Raw genomic sequence first — 17,620 nt, 5'->3', positions numbered from 1 at the left:
TAAAAAACAATCATTAATTTTGCTTTCTAGAAGCTTAGTATCCTTTTTAGTCTTATAATTTCTCACCATATTTATTTAGCTAATTTATAAACTAAAAAAATATTCTAAAAATGTAATTAATAAAATTAAGATAGAAGTAAGTTAAGACAAATTAGAACACATTTGTCTTGCGTACAGTTAAAAACAAATTTTGTGGTTACAGTTGAAATATATTTTATAGTTGTTCCACTTAATAAATTTGAACTGTCATTTAAGTAAAGGCAATAATAAAGTCTAAAAATAATGAAAAATAATCGGTTGGCAAAAAAGCATGAATAAAATAAAATAAACACATAAAAAGATAAATTTTAAAAAAGCAGACGATAAAATTAGAATAACAATTTTTAAAACAACAGAGAGTTGTTGATATTTTGGAGAGTAGCTCTTAGTCTTTTAAGTTTATGGGATTTACTATATTTTATTGAAGGATTATTATTAACCCATTGCAGGTAATTTAATGTACTTGTGGTGTGAAATAAATGTTTTTTTAAAAATAAAACAAAGAATTGTTTCTTAATATAGCTTGATACGTTACACAATTATATTTATTAACTATTTTTTATACTATTTATAAGAAAAAATGACCATGATCAAGAATTACCCCAGTGATCAATAATTACCCCATCTGTAGGGGGCAACAATTGATATAGTTTCCTATAATTAATTATAATGTTTACAGTACATGTGAAGTAACTAATCAAAAGCTTACACTATTTTTATATAAAAGAAAAAGAAAGTAACTCAAAATATTTATTATTAAGAGAGGGAGGGGGATCTTTGCAGAAATGTGCACATTTTGAAACCCATCTTTGAAATGAAAAATACGGAAAGCAATTTAAAAGATATTTATTTTGTTAGATTAAACAAAAAACTATTATTAAATAAATGTAGTTATACTTTAGTAGAGTGTAAAGTAGAGAGTTTTTTTTTTTAAAATAAAACTTAGGTGATCATTATTTACCCCAGAAACAGAGTGATCGTGAATTACCCCGGGTCATCCTATAATCCCGATTATTTTCAATCACTTCTTGTTGTGATAATAAATAATCATAATTGCTTGTAATGAGAAATAATTATTTGTTACCGTGATTACTTAATTGTAATGATGATTACAATGTAGTCATTATTTTCTGTAATTAATTACATTAAAAAATGATTACCGTAATCGGCGCGAAAGTCGCAATAAAATGACATGATATTTTAGTTTTGCTTCCATTATTCAGAAAAGTTATTCATCAATCATTATTCAAAAATTTGCATAATGAATGATGACTAAATTTCCATGTGAATAATCTTTCAAAATAAATTTAGTCATGAATAAAACTTCCATGAATGATGCCTGTTTCGAATGGTAAGTTTTTGAATTAATATCAAAATTGGCTTACCTGAGATTTCTTCCTGCTATAAAAAATAATGTTAATTATCTGAAAAATAGGGATTCGATTTATATACCAAGAAATGGGACAATAACGTATGCTATTTTCATTCGATTTATTTTGATTTTTGAAGATGATTCCCATTACAGGAACAACATTGCTCGCCTCGATTCCAATGGCAAGCCAAACATAAACAGAAAATCTTTTTTAATGTTATTAATAAAAGTTAGTTTTTCATCAAAATTGAAAACAGCGCCATCTATCGGCGAAATGTTTTATGAACTAAACAATGCCCATCATCGTAATATATACTTAATTTAAAATATAACAGTCATATTTCTTATGTCTGAAAATGTTGGTAATTCCGGAACAGTTTCGAGTTTATGAATGATTTTTATTATTAATAATGATTAGATGTCATTAAAAGTCTTCTATACATGTCTTGAAAACATAGTCTATTGCTAATAATTTAACTTTATAAATAAGCAATTTTTCTTATTATTACAGTTTTAGGAATGAAAGAACAATATATATAGATAAGTGAGCTTTATATAAATACTTAAAAGTGATAATGTGTAGTATAATCGAACAGGGTGCTTTGTTTCTGTTTGTAAATTGATTACTTAATAACTCACAATATATTTAAATGCTGAGCTGTTTGAGGCAATAATAATACTGGGAATTCATATTAACTCGAAAAGAATTCTAAGGAAATATCCAATCATTTTTATAAAATAAAAAAAATCCTATATATTGTTTATGAATATAGACTAAAGGAAAACAATTGCTGTTTCTCTGCCGGTCTGACTGCTTTGCGATGAGGGTTAAAATTAATGTAATAGGCTGCAGTCCAAGTGCGAATGATATGAAATAAATAATAGTTCGTTTCAAAGTTATCTTATCTGTCCTCATTCTGTTATCGTATTTCAAATAATGTATTTTGATTTTGCTAGTGAGAATTCAGTTAAAATTAGGTCCTTTTAAAATGTGATAAATTATAGAAAGACTTTTAAGGGAAAAAAAACAAAAACAATTACTCTCTAATTGAACTGATAACAGTTCAATTAGAGTGTAATTGTTTTTTTTATCTATAAAGACGAAATACACATCGATTGCATTGTTACAGATTATTTTTAACTAATTTTATTTCTTATGCGCTTCATATATTATAAAATAGTTTTTTTTAATATATATTAACCTTCAACGCACCTGAGTCAAGCAGAATAGCAATTATCTGGTTCAAAATTAAATATTTTCTTCAAAATTTTTCAATCAAAATTCAAATTCAAAATTTTTTCTTTCGATTGTCAAGATTCTATATACTTCATAGGAAAGGATAATCGCAAACAGTCTTATTTTGAGAATTTTTAATGCTTCACAATTTGAATTTCAGAGAAGGATTAAGATATTCAAATAATTTATAAGCTTAATGCGTCATGTTTTTTTAAGCATTTTTTGTACCATTGAATGGGCATTAAAGTATAAAATCTTTCATAAAGAAAAAAAAAAGATTGATATCATAGTTTTTATTATATAATATTTATAACAATAAACAAAATTATTAAAGTAAAAGTAATTACAATCTTTTTCAAAAGTAATTCAACTTTTTTCACTAAAATGAACATCTTTTGTGCTCGTTTAAAATAAACTCGACACATACATACGTTAAAGAATTACTTCATTCAATGCAAACCTTATTTCAAATGCTTACTACCTGGTACAGTATTAGATATGGTTCTAAAGCCTCGCATGATAATTTTTGTTTTAAAAATTTCTTTTTATTTCAGATTGGTAAACAAATTCTCAAAACCAAAATAAATTCAGAAATAAACAAATAAAATAGATATTTTAATTTATCATAAAAAGTATTAAGAACAATGCTAACGTTTTATCAATATCTTTTATTCAAATATTATTGAATTGAACGATAATTTATGCAGAAATTGTAATTCTGTGAAACGCCGAAACAATCTTTCGAAACCGAAACTAATAACCAGTCCTTTTTTTATGAACCTAATTATTCTTAAAGTGAAAATCAATGATGCAGTTGCATCAAATCTATGATTTTCTATCCAAACTAACTCCTAAATGTAATTAAATGAACTACTTAGTATTCGCGATCGCAACGCTCGAGTACGCCCTCTATCGGGAGCCTGTAAATATCAGACATTAATTTATCACGTTTTCATNATGAGAAACATACATCATTTAAGAAGGAAAACAATCGCTGAGAGGGAGGGGATGATGGGTGACGTCATGAATACGTCATCACTAACCCTGTTGACCGCGCCCACTTATAAAACTCCCTGCAGGCACTCGCAGGGATCTCGCCAAATATTGGCAATAATTTTGGCGTAGATCACAATACCGAATTTTCCTGAACTGTAAAAAACACCTATAATTATTTTTACAAAAATACTTCAGCTCTATTTGTTTTGTTTCTGTAACTGCTAAAGTCTGCTTATATTACATAGATAGTTATAGAGTTGCCTTTTTGATGTTTATATAAAAAATTATTTTAAATTGATTAATAAATACTTTGAATTTTTGAAAGTAACTACTTATTTATTTTCCCAAACTGTTTAACCACTTGTGCTTTAAAAACTTAAAGAAGCACCATTCTCTTCTTCTTCAGCCCTTACCCTCAGTGAAAAATTAATGGTTTTATTTGTCTATTGTTAATTAAATTTTATATTAATTGTTTTTATTACAATGATTTTAATTCTTTAACAAAATTATTTTATAATGTATTACAATTTCATATTAAACCTGAAATTTTAATATGAAATTTATTTATTCTTGTATATTATAATGTTGATTAGGATTCATTATTTGATTATTTAATTATTCTCTTTTAGGAATGGACTTTAATTCTTGGATATTAAGATGAAATCTGAAGAAATATCTGATGTAATCCTCCCAGAAGAAACTAGCTTATATTCTCATCAAGTAGCAGGCCATGAATATGATGGAAATACCAAATTGGGTAACTATAAAATTTTTATTTATTTGTATTTGAACTTAAAAGAATGTAAATTTATTTTTGAAATAAGAATTTTTTTTCTAAAATTATATGCTTCATAGTTATACTTATCGATATAGATCATTGAAAAATAGAGCTTCACACAAAATATCGATGAGATATATTAAATATAAACAAAGATTTACGTTGAATTTTTTTTTTTTTGAGACGTGACATAAGCAGCACCAAAAACTAAATAAATAAAAATTTGCAAAAAGTCAGTAGTTAGAAAGGAATTGCCAAACATCTGATGCAGATGCACAACAAATCAGTTCATTTTATGCTTGATATTTGTCTTTATAGTTAATTTATAATGACAAAATCAAAAATTAAATGGTCAACCTTATTTTTCTATATTATTCTTGTTATCTATTTTAAATCCTCGGAAACTTAAATAGACAAGAGGGGGGTTAAAAAATTATTTATCTTTTTATAAAAAACTAGAATTAATGCTTCAGCTACAAAGCGCTTGCTATAATCACAAGGAAAATTAGTTGCAGTATTGCTATTGACTACCATTTCACAAATAAACTGGATTATACTTTTGGTAGTTTTGCTACTTTACTGCATTCATTGGCTTGAAATATCCATGTATCTCCCAGACATTAAATCTTGTTTATGTTAGATCAAACATAAGTTAATGTCTTATTGCTGTTGAGCTAATTGTGGACAATTTTTATGATTTTCTTTCCTATGCAATGCAAACTGCAGATCACAGATCAAAAGATAGATATGAACCTATTGCTAACTGCACTTTTTTTGTCATTTGTGATTAGGGCTTTAAATAATAATCCATGATATGATGTTTATGATATATTAAACCATGATACAGTAATTATGTTTGAACCTATTGCTAACTTCATTCTTTTTGTGATTTGGGCTTTAAATAAATACTAAGTCTTTAAGAGTGTTAGTGCATATGTGTAAAAAGCATTTGTAAATAACTTTGAAAAATATCGCAGCTTTTAAAATGCTATTTGAATTTTTCATTGTTGTTTATAACTGTCTGTTGTTCGTATGACTTAATTTCTTTCCGCTTTTTACAACAGGTGTCTTAAAGCACAAAAATGGAGCTATCATTAAACCAGTCATGGAAAATGGTCGATCTGAAAAGGAACTTTTATTTTACGAAAACGTTTTCTGTAACAAAGATTCTGATTCAATTCTATCAGAACTGAGTAACTATTTACCTAAATTCCTTGGTACCTGCCAGACTAGAATTAAAGACAAAGGTAACAAACATTTCATTTATAATTTTATTATTACAAAATGTCTGCTATTTTTTATTATTTTATGTGCTATGTTTAAAACTTATATTCTTTTTGTTTCTTTACTGTAGCACAAACTAGTTTTATTTTTTTAAAAAGGTGTGTTTGACAAGGAAAAACTTTGTATAAATTTTCCCATAGTTGAATTGTTCGGAGGGTTAAACCATTAGAGATACCTCTAATGGATTTGAGGCAGTGATATCTCTTATGGAATTCAAATTTATTAGCTGTGGGAAGCGGGATACTGGGTAGTGGGGTACTGGTCCTTAGTGTGTAAACGAAAATATATCTTGGAGTCTCATACTATTTTTTCAAGACAATTCACTAGTCCAGGATGTAATGTGGTGTAGCTCAATATTTTTTAATTGATTTTTCATGTACAGTAAATTTTATTAATTACTGACATGTTTGCACTATGTATATAAAAAATAGATCTTTGTTTGCATATTTTCCTCAAAAGGCACTAATTTTTTTTATTTTATTTGGTTTTTGGCACAACTAGAAAAGTTGGAAATGGCTGGATTTGAGAAATTTATCTTATTATTAAACGTTGCTTTGCTAAAAAAATTTCCTTTTTAACATATTTATTTCTTTAAATTTATCAATGGTAATAGGCTTCAAGTTTTGTGCAGAAAAAGATTTAGTCTGTACTTTTTTTTTTCTTTCCTCCAAGCCCCGAGCATGTACCTAGGTTATGAAAAATCCTTAACTATATAGCCCAGGACTTGGCCACTAGTCCAGATCACTCCAGCCTAGGAACAAGTACCTACTCTATTGCTGTGTGCTTTAATCTAGGAAATTTGTATTGATGTGTGTTGAAGTTCTTGTTGAATATCAAAAGAAATTCTATTATTTGTGCCAAAATCAAGTATTGATGATGTTGATGCTTTTGAGTCTGACCAGAGGATATAACTATCATTATTATTGAAGTTTTCAGTGCTCTTAATATATTTAATGCATTCAAGGATTGCCAACTGTTCGACTTGAAAGATTGAATTTCCCCTCTCTAATGTGTAAAGAACAAAAGAAAAAAAAATTTAGAACTATCTAATAATAAGGAGAAAAAATTATAATAAATTCCTTGAAACAAGAAAGAAGATGTTAGAAATCTGTTCTTAGTTATATGAAGTATATTTCCAATCGTTTGCCTGGTTTGCTAGCTGGTTGACGACGGTTAAAAAGTGGAATCTTAACTCTGAATGGATTGACGAAACTCCTACGATAAAATATTCATCAACACTCTGATTGTTGGTCGCGGCTTTTATCATTATATACCTATATCATTACACACGGCAAAACTTTTAGCCATTCATTATTCAGTGTGAGAGTAGTGCATAGCCACTAAAATTTCCTTACAATTTTACCTATGGGCTCACCACTTGGAGAGTTAGTTTATTTTTGTTCTGTAAATATTTTACTAAATTCATATGCAGTGCTGGATTACCCATTAGGCGTGGCTAGGCCATGGCCTGGAGCCCCCAATGATTAGGGGCCCCCTTAAAGTGGATTTTTTTAAAATATCGCAAGAGCAGAAAAAAAAAAAAGATTTTTGAATACCAATTTTATAGTAGCGTTGATTTTGTAAAGTGTTAATAAATTTCAAGTTCTTTAAAGACATATATTTTTGTTTCGAAACTTGCAACTTTGATATAAAGTTTTATGTGTTAAAAATTGCAATATAATTACAATTGGATTACTGGATTGGATTAAAAATTACTATATTATTTAAATTTGCTGATCATATGTCTTTAATCGTAACTGAAAAAATATCATGTATCATCAGGAATCATTGTAATTATATGGTGAATAATTTTATGAGAAGTTTAAAATGCATATTCCAATGTTTTATGACAAATTTGTCATGATTAATTAATATTTGATTATTCAGAATTTTTTTTTAAAAAAAACAAACAGCGCCACAGTTTTAAAAAGTTTTAATTATGCCTTTCAGAAAAGAAATTTCTGTGTTTGGAAGATGTTTGTGAAACTTTTTCAAAGCCTTCAATTCTAGATGTTAAAATTGGAAAAGTGACGTATGATCCTGAAGCCACTGGAACTAAAATTGAATACGAGAAAAGCAAATATTTGTACAGTGAGGTTTTAGGATTTCGAATTCTGGGAATGAAGGTAATAAAATAAAAAATTAAATGACATGTATGGCATTTTATGATTAATAGTTGGTTATTCTAAACATAAAGTAAGACTTATGAGAACATTTTGAAGATTATGAATCCTATTTAATATTTAGATCCAGTACATTTTAACACTAAAATGTTCCTTTGTATTGTTACCTGGTAACAGCATAATACACGTATAATATTATTGCCTATAAGGGAATAATACTTTTACCCAAAAGTTCTTACCTGCACAATTTGAAAATGTTGTTAATTTCATCATTATATCATCATTATAATTGTTAATCATTATATTTAAATAAGAGAAGGAACTGTTTCATCTTAAATATATTTTACATATCTTTTCCCTGTCAACTTTGAAAAAAATTAAATTTTTCTAGTTCATTAAATACTATTTTCTCCTAATAGTATATATTTAGAGTATAGATATCTAATAATTTGGATAAGATTTAGCTGTCTTTTTATGCTTGATGATATCATGTTTAAATTACTGACAAATTTAAGCTGAAATTTGAGAACCAACATTGGCTAAACATTACATTCAAAATTCATCTGTAGACATTAACTATGTCTTGAGTGTGTTAATTATTCAAAAAAAGTAATAGTTTTCAAGAATCAGTTTTACAAATAGNAAATGTACTTTTGTTTTGATTATTCCGTTTTAAATATCATTTCTTTTTGAAAAAAAAGATGCAAAATTTTTTTTTAATTAATAAAAATGACAGGGTAAATGTGCCTCCTTATTTGCATTACAATTTAAATTAAAATCAAATAACATAGCATATTTTCAGTGTTTGGTTGCTCACAAGCAACAATGAATGGTTTTTTGAGCAAAAAGAGAAAGGGGCGATATGTGTCAGCCAACCCCAAGAGGGGGGCGATGGTCCACAAAAGGTTGGGAACCACTGGTTTAGAGAATCGGCACAAGGATCAAAAAAGGGCATGCTTCATTGGACACTGTTTTTGTAAAACTGTCTGAATATTTATGCGGCAATGCTGTATCTTTGATTAAATAATAGATTCTTAAGCAACTAACAAGACTATAATAGAAAGCTTATCAGTTCAGCCTTAATTGTATTTCTTAATTTTCAATTTTACTTCTATGTATTAATCTTAAACTAATGTGAATACAAAAAAAGTATAGAAGTTGAAAATAAGATTTATTTTTAAAATTTAGATCTGATATTGATTACTTATACTTAGAAGTATAATTAAACAAAAGCTCAAACTTATTATAAATACACTACACTGCATTTCCCCCCCCCCCTTCTGCAAAATTACTTTTTTTTTGTGATCAGATCCAAAAACTAATGACCTAAAACTACTATGTTGTTAGACTTAGAAAATAAAAATAATTAAAAAAAAACGGTAAATAACTACAAAGTAAATTTTGCAAATATTTGACCATTTTTGCTTGCTTTTTAAAACGTATAACATGACTAAAGTATTATAAAATAGTGAATCACATAAGCCCACGAATTATTTAGAAATAGTGGTGGATAATAATCTACTAAATTGAATTTATTAAACCAAGAATCACAATTGATAAACTACCACTTTAAAATACATATTTGCTGTCCGGAGCAAGTTGGCATCTCTGGTTACATCGATATTTTGAGATACATCTATTTATTGCCAAGTCCTATATAGAATAATCATTTAAACTCTCTCCATACACCCTCAAGTACAGAACAATAAGATGTTAAAATTGGAAAAGTGACGTATGATCCTGAAGCCACTGGAACTAAAATTGAATACGAGAAAAGCAAATATTTGTACAGTGAGGTTTTAGGATTTCGAATTCTGGGAATGAAGGTAATAAAATAAAAATAAAAAATTAAATGACATGTATGGCATTTTATGATTAATAGTTGGTTATTCTAAACATAAAATAAAACTTATGAGAACATTTTGAAGATTATGAATCCTATTTAATATTTAGATCCAGTACATTTTAACACTAAAATGTTCCTTTGTATTGTTACCTGGTAACAGCATAATAATCATATAATATTATTGCCTATAAGGGAATAATACTTTTACCCAAAAGTTCTTACCTGCACAATTTGAAAATGTTGTTAATTTCATCATTATTTCATCATTATAATTGTTAATCATTATATTTAAATAAGAGAAGGAACTGTTTCATCTTAAATATATTTTACATATCTTTTCCCTGTCAACTTTGAAAAAAATTAAATTTTTCTAGTTCATTAAATACTATTTTCTCTTAATAGTATATATTTAGAGTAAAGATGTCTAATAATTTGGATAAGATTTAGCTGTCTTTTTATGCTTGATGATATCATGATTAAATTACTGGCAAATTTAAGCTGAAATTTGAGAACCAGCATTGGCTAAACATTACATTCAAAATTCATCTGTAGACATTAACTATGTCTTGAGTGTGTTAATTATTCAAAAAAAGTAATAGTTTTCAAGAATCAGTTTTACAAATAGTATTGAATTTCGTAAGCCTGTTTTAAATTAAAGAGTTCCTCTCTTTATTAGAAAAAATTATTGGAAGCAACTTTCTCTGTACAATTTTCACTCTTAAAACTCAAAAAGTTGGATTTAAAAAAATATAAAATTCAGCATATTTCTAAACAAATGTTTGATGAAAGTTCTGATGTGAAAATATTTGTAATTGAGTTGAAATTTTTTAAAATTTCGCATAACGTGTTGTTAAAATATAATTTAGACAAAATCAGTGTTTTCTGATTATGTTCTGATCTGAATTTATAACATTAACTGTTAAGTTATGAAATTTTTTAATGCATTCATAGGTACTATTTTTTTTTGTACTAAATTATAGTTGTGAAAAATATAACATAGTTTTTTGTGAAGTATATAATCACTCTTATAGTAGTATTATTTGTTAGATTTATAAATATTTTACTTCCAAATTATTATAAACAAATCTTATTTAAAACTATGAAATAAAATATTTTTATAGTTTATTATAAACTTAATATTTTTAAAAATTCTCATTCTAGATATATAACTATGATGAAGAAAAGTATGTGCATAAAGATAAAAAATTTGGAAAAGGAATTACTCCTGAAAATATGAAAAATGGTAAATTTTTACTTACATAAAAGTGTTATGTTTATGTATTCAACTTGTTTGTGCTGCATATTATAGTAACAAAAATTATTGACCTTTAAAAATTATTTTAAACATGCGAGGTGTGACAGTTAAAAAATTGAACCAATCTTAAAAATTAACTTTATTCAAAACATTTTACAAATATCTTTTAGTCTCCTTTAACATACTCTCCTTCGCTATCAATACATCTTTGCATATGAGTTTTCTACTGTTCCAAGCAGTGCTTCAAGTTATTATAGGTGTCACCTTCTTCAAAAAGTCTGCCGTTTTTGCCTTCACCTCTTCTACAGACTAAAAATGTGTTTTCTTCGATGCACATTTCACTTTTAGAAACAGGTGGAAGTCACATGGTGCAAGATCTGGTTGACTACTGTAGATGCTTGAGCACAGTAATGCATTTGTTTGCAGTTCACAGAGTTTGTCCACGGTTGTTTCACGGAGTGCATTGTGTGCCGGGTCGTTGTATTGGTGCAAAATTCATGTGTTGTTGCTCCACAAATGTGGTCTTTTTTTTTCTCACTCTTCATTTAATTTTGGGACCTCAATGTAGTACTGATGGTTTATCACATGGACTCGAAGCATTCATTCTATCATGATGATACCATTAATATCGAAAAAAATGATGAGCATGGCTTTCAGTTTGGAATTGCTGATTCAAACTTTTTTGGCCCTTGGTGATATGGGGTCTTCCAGTGCATGAACTGTCATTTAGTTTCAAGGTTGTACTAAAAAATACAAATTTCGTTACATGTGATTACTTTATTAATTAGTTCAGGATCGTCTGTGAAGCATTCCATGATGTTAGAGCTAATTCTTCTCTTCCTGTTCATTTTTTGCTCACATGTCTGGTTTTTTGGTGCAAGTCTTCTGTCAAAATTTTTCTTATTTTCTCTCTCAATGTTTATAATATATGACATCATTCTAAGACTCAAGCATTGGTTTTTGCGCACAATTTAATTAATTTTTTTAATGTTTTCTTCAGTTCACGGGCCGACCAGAACGTTCATCGCCTTTAACAACCTCGCGAAAATCGTTTGTGCTATTCAAAAATTTGACTATGTGATATGCAATTATATCTCCAAACACTTCCTTTAACAATTAAAAAATTCATTTAGATTCTTTTTCTTATTTTATTAGGAATTTTAAATGAATGCACTGCTCAATTTCTCCACTTCCCCACGCCAAGCCTAACGGCAAGGGCATGCACAGTCTGGTTACTTAATTATTACACCTTGTACGCAAGTTTTACAAGTTAGTAGGAAATAACTCAACTTCTTTATTTCTGTGCTATAAATTTTTTTTATTATTCAATAGATCAAAATTAACCCTTCTTTCTTAGATATAAGTGACCTGTTCCTCTTTTCTTAGAAATTTCAAAATGGTAGCTCAAGAAAAAGTGATGCTGTTTACAATATGGGACATTTATTGTAAACAGATGGGAAGTTTGTAATAAATAGTTTGCCAAAATGGTCAGCACTGAGGCAAACTCTCTACCCAAAACACAAATTGTGTCATCTGTAAACATTTAGAATATGTTCTTCAGTAGAGGTAATAACATTAGTGCTGTAATCAGCTCTGTAACTTTTCTGTGTTTTATATATGTTATGTGGGTAAATTGTTAAAATTATTAAAATTCTTTACCCTAAATTGTTTCTTTCGATCCTGTATTTAATCAATGATCATAATACTGTTTTGAGAATTTGTAATTTCATATTCAGAAAAATGTTGAAATTATAATATTAAAAAAATGCAATGACAAAATTAAAAAAATAATTTTAATATTTAAATTTATTTTCAACTCTCTAAGATTTAAGCCCAGCCTTTTCTGAAATTTTTGCTTCAAGCTTTCTTACATCTTGAAACCGGTTTGAGGTGCGCTACTTAGTGGGAAAGTAGAACATGGCCAAAAATTTCGTGTCAAGCTTGTCTAGGGCCTCAACTCTTGGAGGATTAAAAATAATGTTTAATTAATTGTAGGAAAACACTACGACAAAAAAGTTTTAAATAAATTTCCTATTCTCAGTGCACAAAAAATTTTGTATTGTTTGTTATATGACTGTTATGGATTACATTAAACATAGTATTTTAAATAGAATTTTGCAAGAAACTGAAATGTTTTTTAAAAGTTCTTACAAAAATGGAAACATGTAAATTTTTCTTCAATTGATTTTTATGTATCTAAATTTTTTTGTTGATATTAAGTTCGATTGAGATCAATACCTTTGACAGTAAAAATAACATTTTAGAATTGCTAGTACTAATGCATATTTTTCGTAACATTGTTAAAATTTATGGTTTTCATAATTTTGTAATAACTTTTTACAATGCAGTTTAGTATAATGTAAAAATAGAATATGTAATTTCACATTTGATTTTTTAAAATTATTTCCTATTATATTTACATAATGTTAGTTCTAATTCCTTTTTTTTAAAAATAATAATTTTATTTTTGTACTGCTGTTGTTTAAGTGCATGCTTTTACTTTTCCTTTTTCAATGTATTTAAATTAATTGTTAATTTTAAATTTAAAAGTAAACAGGAAAGCATTTGCTTTAATTTCTTCTTCATTACTGCTAAGAATATTCTTTTTTTTTCAGCTCTTGAATTATTCTTCACAAGCAATTTGTTTATTAATTGCTGTATTTTGAGTGGATTTCTACACAAACTTAATGAACTGGAAAATTGGTTCAAACATCAAAGGAAATTTGCTTTCTACTCAAGTTCGCTTCTATTTGTGTATGAGGGAATGTTTACTGCCTGGAACAAGTGGATTAAAACCAACCTTCATAACTTTTGTAGATTAGAATGCCAGGAAAAAGAATCTAGTGCCATTTCTGCAGAGTGCCTTAGAAACATATTCATTGATAATAATTCAAGTAATAATTTGAATTGCAATACATGCTTATTGCATAAAAGTATTTGCCATAAAATAATAAGTGACTGCAGTCTTATACGTGTTGCTATGATAGATTGTGCTCATGTTTTTCCTACTAGTACAGAAGATTCAAATTATGTATTTGGTCTTGAAAAACTAAAGCAATTCATACAGACAATTTTAAATGATCAAATTAAACTGCTTCCTAAAAACTAATATTTGTTATAAACAATAGTAGATTAAAACATAAAAAATAATGTAATTTCCTTTAAATTCTTTATATTTTAAAAGATAATGTTTGAGAAAATGTTTTAATTTTTGAAGCACTCCAAACACTGAGCTTACCTGACAAAAGTATTAGATACCCTTATAAAATCCTGAAAAGTCACATTTAATACCCTGTAATTACTCCTCTGAACTTGATAACTATCTGTATATAGTTAAAAAGTGAGTCTTAAAGGTTTTATAGGTAGGACCCATACTTTTTAAGCCTCTTCTTTGTTTGTGCAAATCCATCAAATTACAGAGATTCTGATTTTGGCATTTTATCTGCTGTTCTAACATGTCATAGAGATTTTCCATGGGGTTTAAATTAAGTAATTTTATTCGCGCAACAAAATATATTGAGGCATATTCATTAAAATCAGTCCTATATTCTTCCAGCGCACTAAAACTCTGATGTTATCATCTTGAGAAATTAAGTTATCAACAGCTCACCATTAAGAGAATGACTGAAAAGCTCGTCTGGTCATTCATAATGTTCATCTCATATTAAGAAAACATCCCAAAACAACAGAGATCCATTTCTGGTTTCAGGTGCATGGTTCATATTCTGTAGGAGTGACTTATTCTTTGTCTGGTATGCTTATGTCTTCCAGTAATATTTTCCAATAATTTCCTTGCTCTCTTCTCACTGTGAACTTTTTTTCTCATCTTTTTGTCGCTATGATGTTTAAAGTTCAGATATAACAAGTATTTCTGCTCAGAGAATTATTACAAATATATATATATTAATTTGTGATCTTAGTTTTAATTAGTATTCTCAAATGGTGTTCAATAGAATATCAATTATGACTTTATAAGGATCAGCTATGAAAAAGAAGCTGAAAAAACTATATAAACAGTTATGAAATTAATAATGATTATTTAAATAGTGTTAAAGTTTCAATATGTAAATATTTTTTGCCTATTTCAATGCATGTAAATTTCGTTTTTATTGTCCGTTCTTCTGATAATTTAATAATCAATCGAAAGCAATATGCTATAAAAATATACTCCATACTTTTCACACATTCCTTACTTAATATTAATATATTTAACTCTAGCAGGCAAAAATAATCGTGCTACTTTTGGTGCCACTACCACTTAGGATAGTGTTTGTCAGCAGTCCTGTTTATGCTAACTTAAATTTTCGTTTGTGGTAGCATATGATTAAAAAAAAGGCATAAATGCATACTTGAGTGCAATTATCAATAAATAATTGTGTAATCCTGGTACTTAATTTACTTATTTTTTTACTCAATTTCTTCATTTCCCAAAACGACCAGCCTATTTTGTATTTGTGCTATATATATATAGTATAATTGTTTAATTTTTATATTCCCAAATATAAACCTATTATCATGATATGAATAAGCAAAACCAAAATGTCATTTTTTCCTTAGAAATTTACTCTAAACTATGAGATATTTTTTACTATCTTTACTTAAATATTTTTAAATGCATGCAGTTTTAATTTTGTTGTTGTTTTACATACAAGTTTTATTTACTTGTTTTTATAGATATGGATTTTAATTTAGATCACAATTTATCATACAGCATTTTATTCTGAATATTGACTTCTATTATTTTGCAATTAATAACATGTTTCAGTCTCATTTCAGATTACAATAAGACAATAACAAAACAAAAAAATCTTTTTTTTAACATTTAGTGAAAGTTCATTTTGAAGAAAAAGCTTTTTTTTTTGCTCTATTCCCCTAATGCATTGATTCAATGTAGAACTCCAATAACTATTTGAGTGTTTGCATTATAGTCATTTAACTTGGTTTCTTTCTTGCATAACAAGCTAGTTCCTCTAATTATGCAAGAACTGTAGAGAGAAAAAATTCCTTGAAAGTTTGCTTGGAGAGTGTATGGATTGATAATTATGTTTCACTTTTGGACTATAGCAAAATTAATGGAGCACGACATTAAATCAATGCACCAGCTGTGTGCATCTCTTTGGCACCTAATTTATAAGATATAATAATAAATAAACCATGCTTTTTATAAAAACTTTAAATTTACTAATTTATGCATAAAGAAAATGCTTAGTAAGGTTTTTGAATACAATTTTTTTATAACAATAAACTATGCAACTTTCTTTTGAAAAAGTTTTCTTCAATCTTTTTGAAGATTTTCTGATTGCAGATCAGCTAAGTTAACCATTGAGCTTGGTTATTTAAAAATATGTATATCAGAAAGATGCAGTATACTCTGAAATTTATAATTTCAAATATTAATACAATTAATTTTTTTTTCTTTTCCCTATCTCTGTATTATTTCTCTACATATTTTAAATGTTTATTCTTAAAATATCCTCTTAAAAAGGATATTTTAAGGTTTAACAGTTTTTAAATATCTTAACTATGTATTTTGGTGCCAAAAATTTTACGCTGATTAAAAACAATTTTTAAAATTGAGATTATTTTTAAATATGTTTACTAGTCATAGCTAAGCATTTTTTAGATTCTAAATTTAATTTTAAATAAAAAAGTGGAAACAGAATGTTATGGAATTTATCAAATAGCAACTTTAATTTCCTCATTTTATTGGGTCATTAATTAATAAAAACCATAGAATATTAATGTAGCTGTAGACTTAATATCAAAAATTCTTCATGGAACAACTACTTATTCGTAGGAATTAAAGATTGAATTTTGATAAAACTTTTATTGAAAGGAAAGCAGTACATTAAAAGATAATCTGATTGTTTCCTGTATTGTGTAAAAAAAATTACAAGAGATTATTGTTAGGCATGAATGTAATGGAGTATTTCTGATTGTGATATCTTTTCTTGATAAAAAAAAGGTCTTCATTGTTTGATGTACTTATTAAAATGCTTTTTTTAGTGTATTATAGTTTTGTGGCATGTGTTTCTATTGTTATTTCATTCCAAACAATGTATAAATATTACTTATTTAATGAATGTTAAAATATGTGATATAGTTATCTAAGTAAAATAACAGGCCAAAACATGTTAGTCTAGTAATGTAAAAACCTGTAACCCCTTTCATAACTCAAATCTTTTTAATACTATTTACAATTGTTACATGGTTGTCAATACTTAATAAGTTCAATATATTTTTACATTAAAAAAATTATGTTTAATTTTGAGTGAGTGCATTTATTGTTTTTATCTCACAAAACAGATTTAGATCATATATCATCCCAATTTTTTTTTTTAAAAAAAAATCAGGTTTTCAGATTGATGGATACTAGCTTGTTTGGAAAGTAAAGGTAGTTGCTGACTTCAGTGAAATTTTTATTATGCGTGTGGTTTCAAAATTACAGACTCTTAACCACATGGCTAACAACTCACTGTATTCCAGAGTTTCTGCTATTGTCACATTTCTAGATTACAGAATTTGCTAAAATGGAGCAAGACATTTTTACTAAAGGATTTTACCAGCAATGTAAAATTCTTCAACAACAGTCTGTTGTGGACTAGAAGGTCAAGAAGATTGAAGACTTTGACTGTAGACATGATTGTAGAAATGTGGTCAGCAATGTACCTAAGTTACCAAATTCTATTT

At 27.3% G+C, this 17,620-nt stretch overlaps 1 protein-coding gene across 1 annotated transcript; it reads left to right on the top strand.

Annotated features, from left to right (window-relative positions):
• Positions 1–3,756: 3,756 nt before the first annotated feature.
• On the top strand, positions 3,757–17,195 carry LOC107444393 (Inositol phosphate kinase 2). Its single transcript, XM_071186932.1, has 7 exons — positions 3,757–3,968; positions 4,274–4,401; positions 5,487–5,669; positions 7,657–7,836; positions 9,540–9,655; positions 10,837–10,918; positions 13,546–17,195. The coding sequence occupies exons 2-7, from the start codon at positions 4,302–4,304 to the stop codon at positions 14,037–14,039; spliced, it is 1,155 nt and encodes a 384-aa protein (XP_071043033.1). The 5' UTR covers positions 3,757–3,968; positions 4,274–4,301; the 3' UTR covers positions 14,040–17,195.
• Positions 17,196–17,620: the final 425 nt, after the last annotated feature.

The sequence above is a fragment of the Parasteatoda tepidariorum genome, chromosome 10, assembly GCF_043381705.1.
Source record: "Parasteatoda tepidariorum isolate YZ-2023 chromosome 10, CAS_Ptep_4.0, whole genome shotgun sequence".
NCBI lineage: Eukaryota > Metazoa > Arthropoda > Arachnida > Araneae > Theridiidae > Parasteatoda > Parasteatoda tepidariorum.
This window is presented reverse-complemented; position numbering and strand designations above follow the sequence as displayed.

Coding starts and splice junctions, on each gene's coding strand:
- LOC107444393 (XM_071186932.1), top strand. CDS start 4,302: ATGAAATCTGAAGAAATATCTGATGTAATCCTCCCAGAAGAAACTAGC. Junction 5,670..7,656: donor GACTAGAATTAAAGACAAAG/GTAACAAACATT, acceptor TATGCCTTTCAG/AAAAGAAATTTCTGTGTTTG. Junction 9,656..10,836: donor TTCGAATTCTGGGAATGAAG/GTAATAAAATAA, acceptor TTCTCATTCTAG/ATATATAACTATGATGAAGA.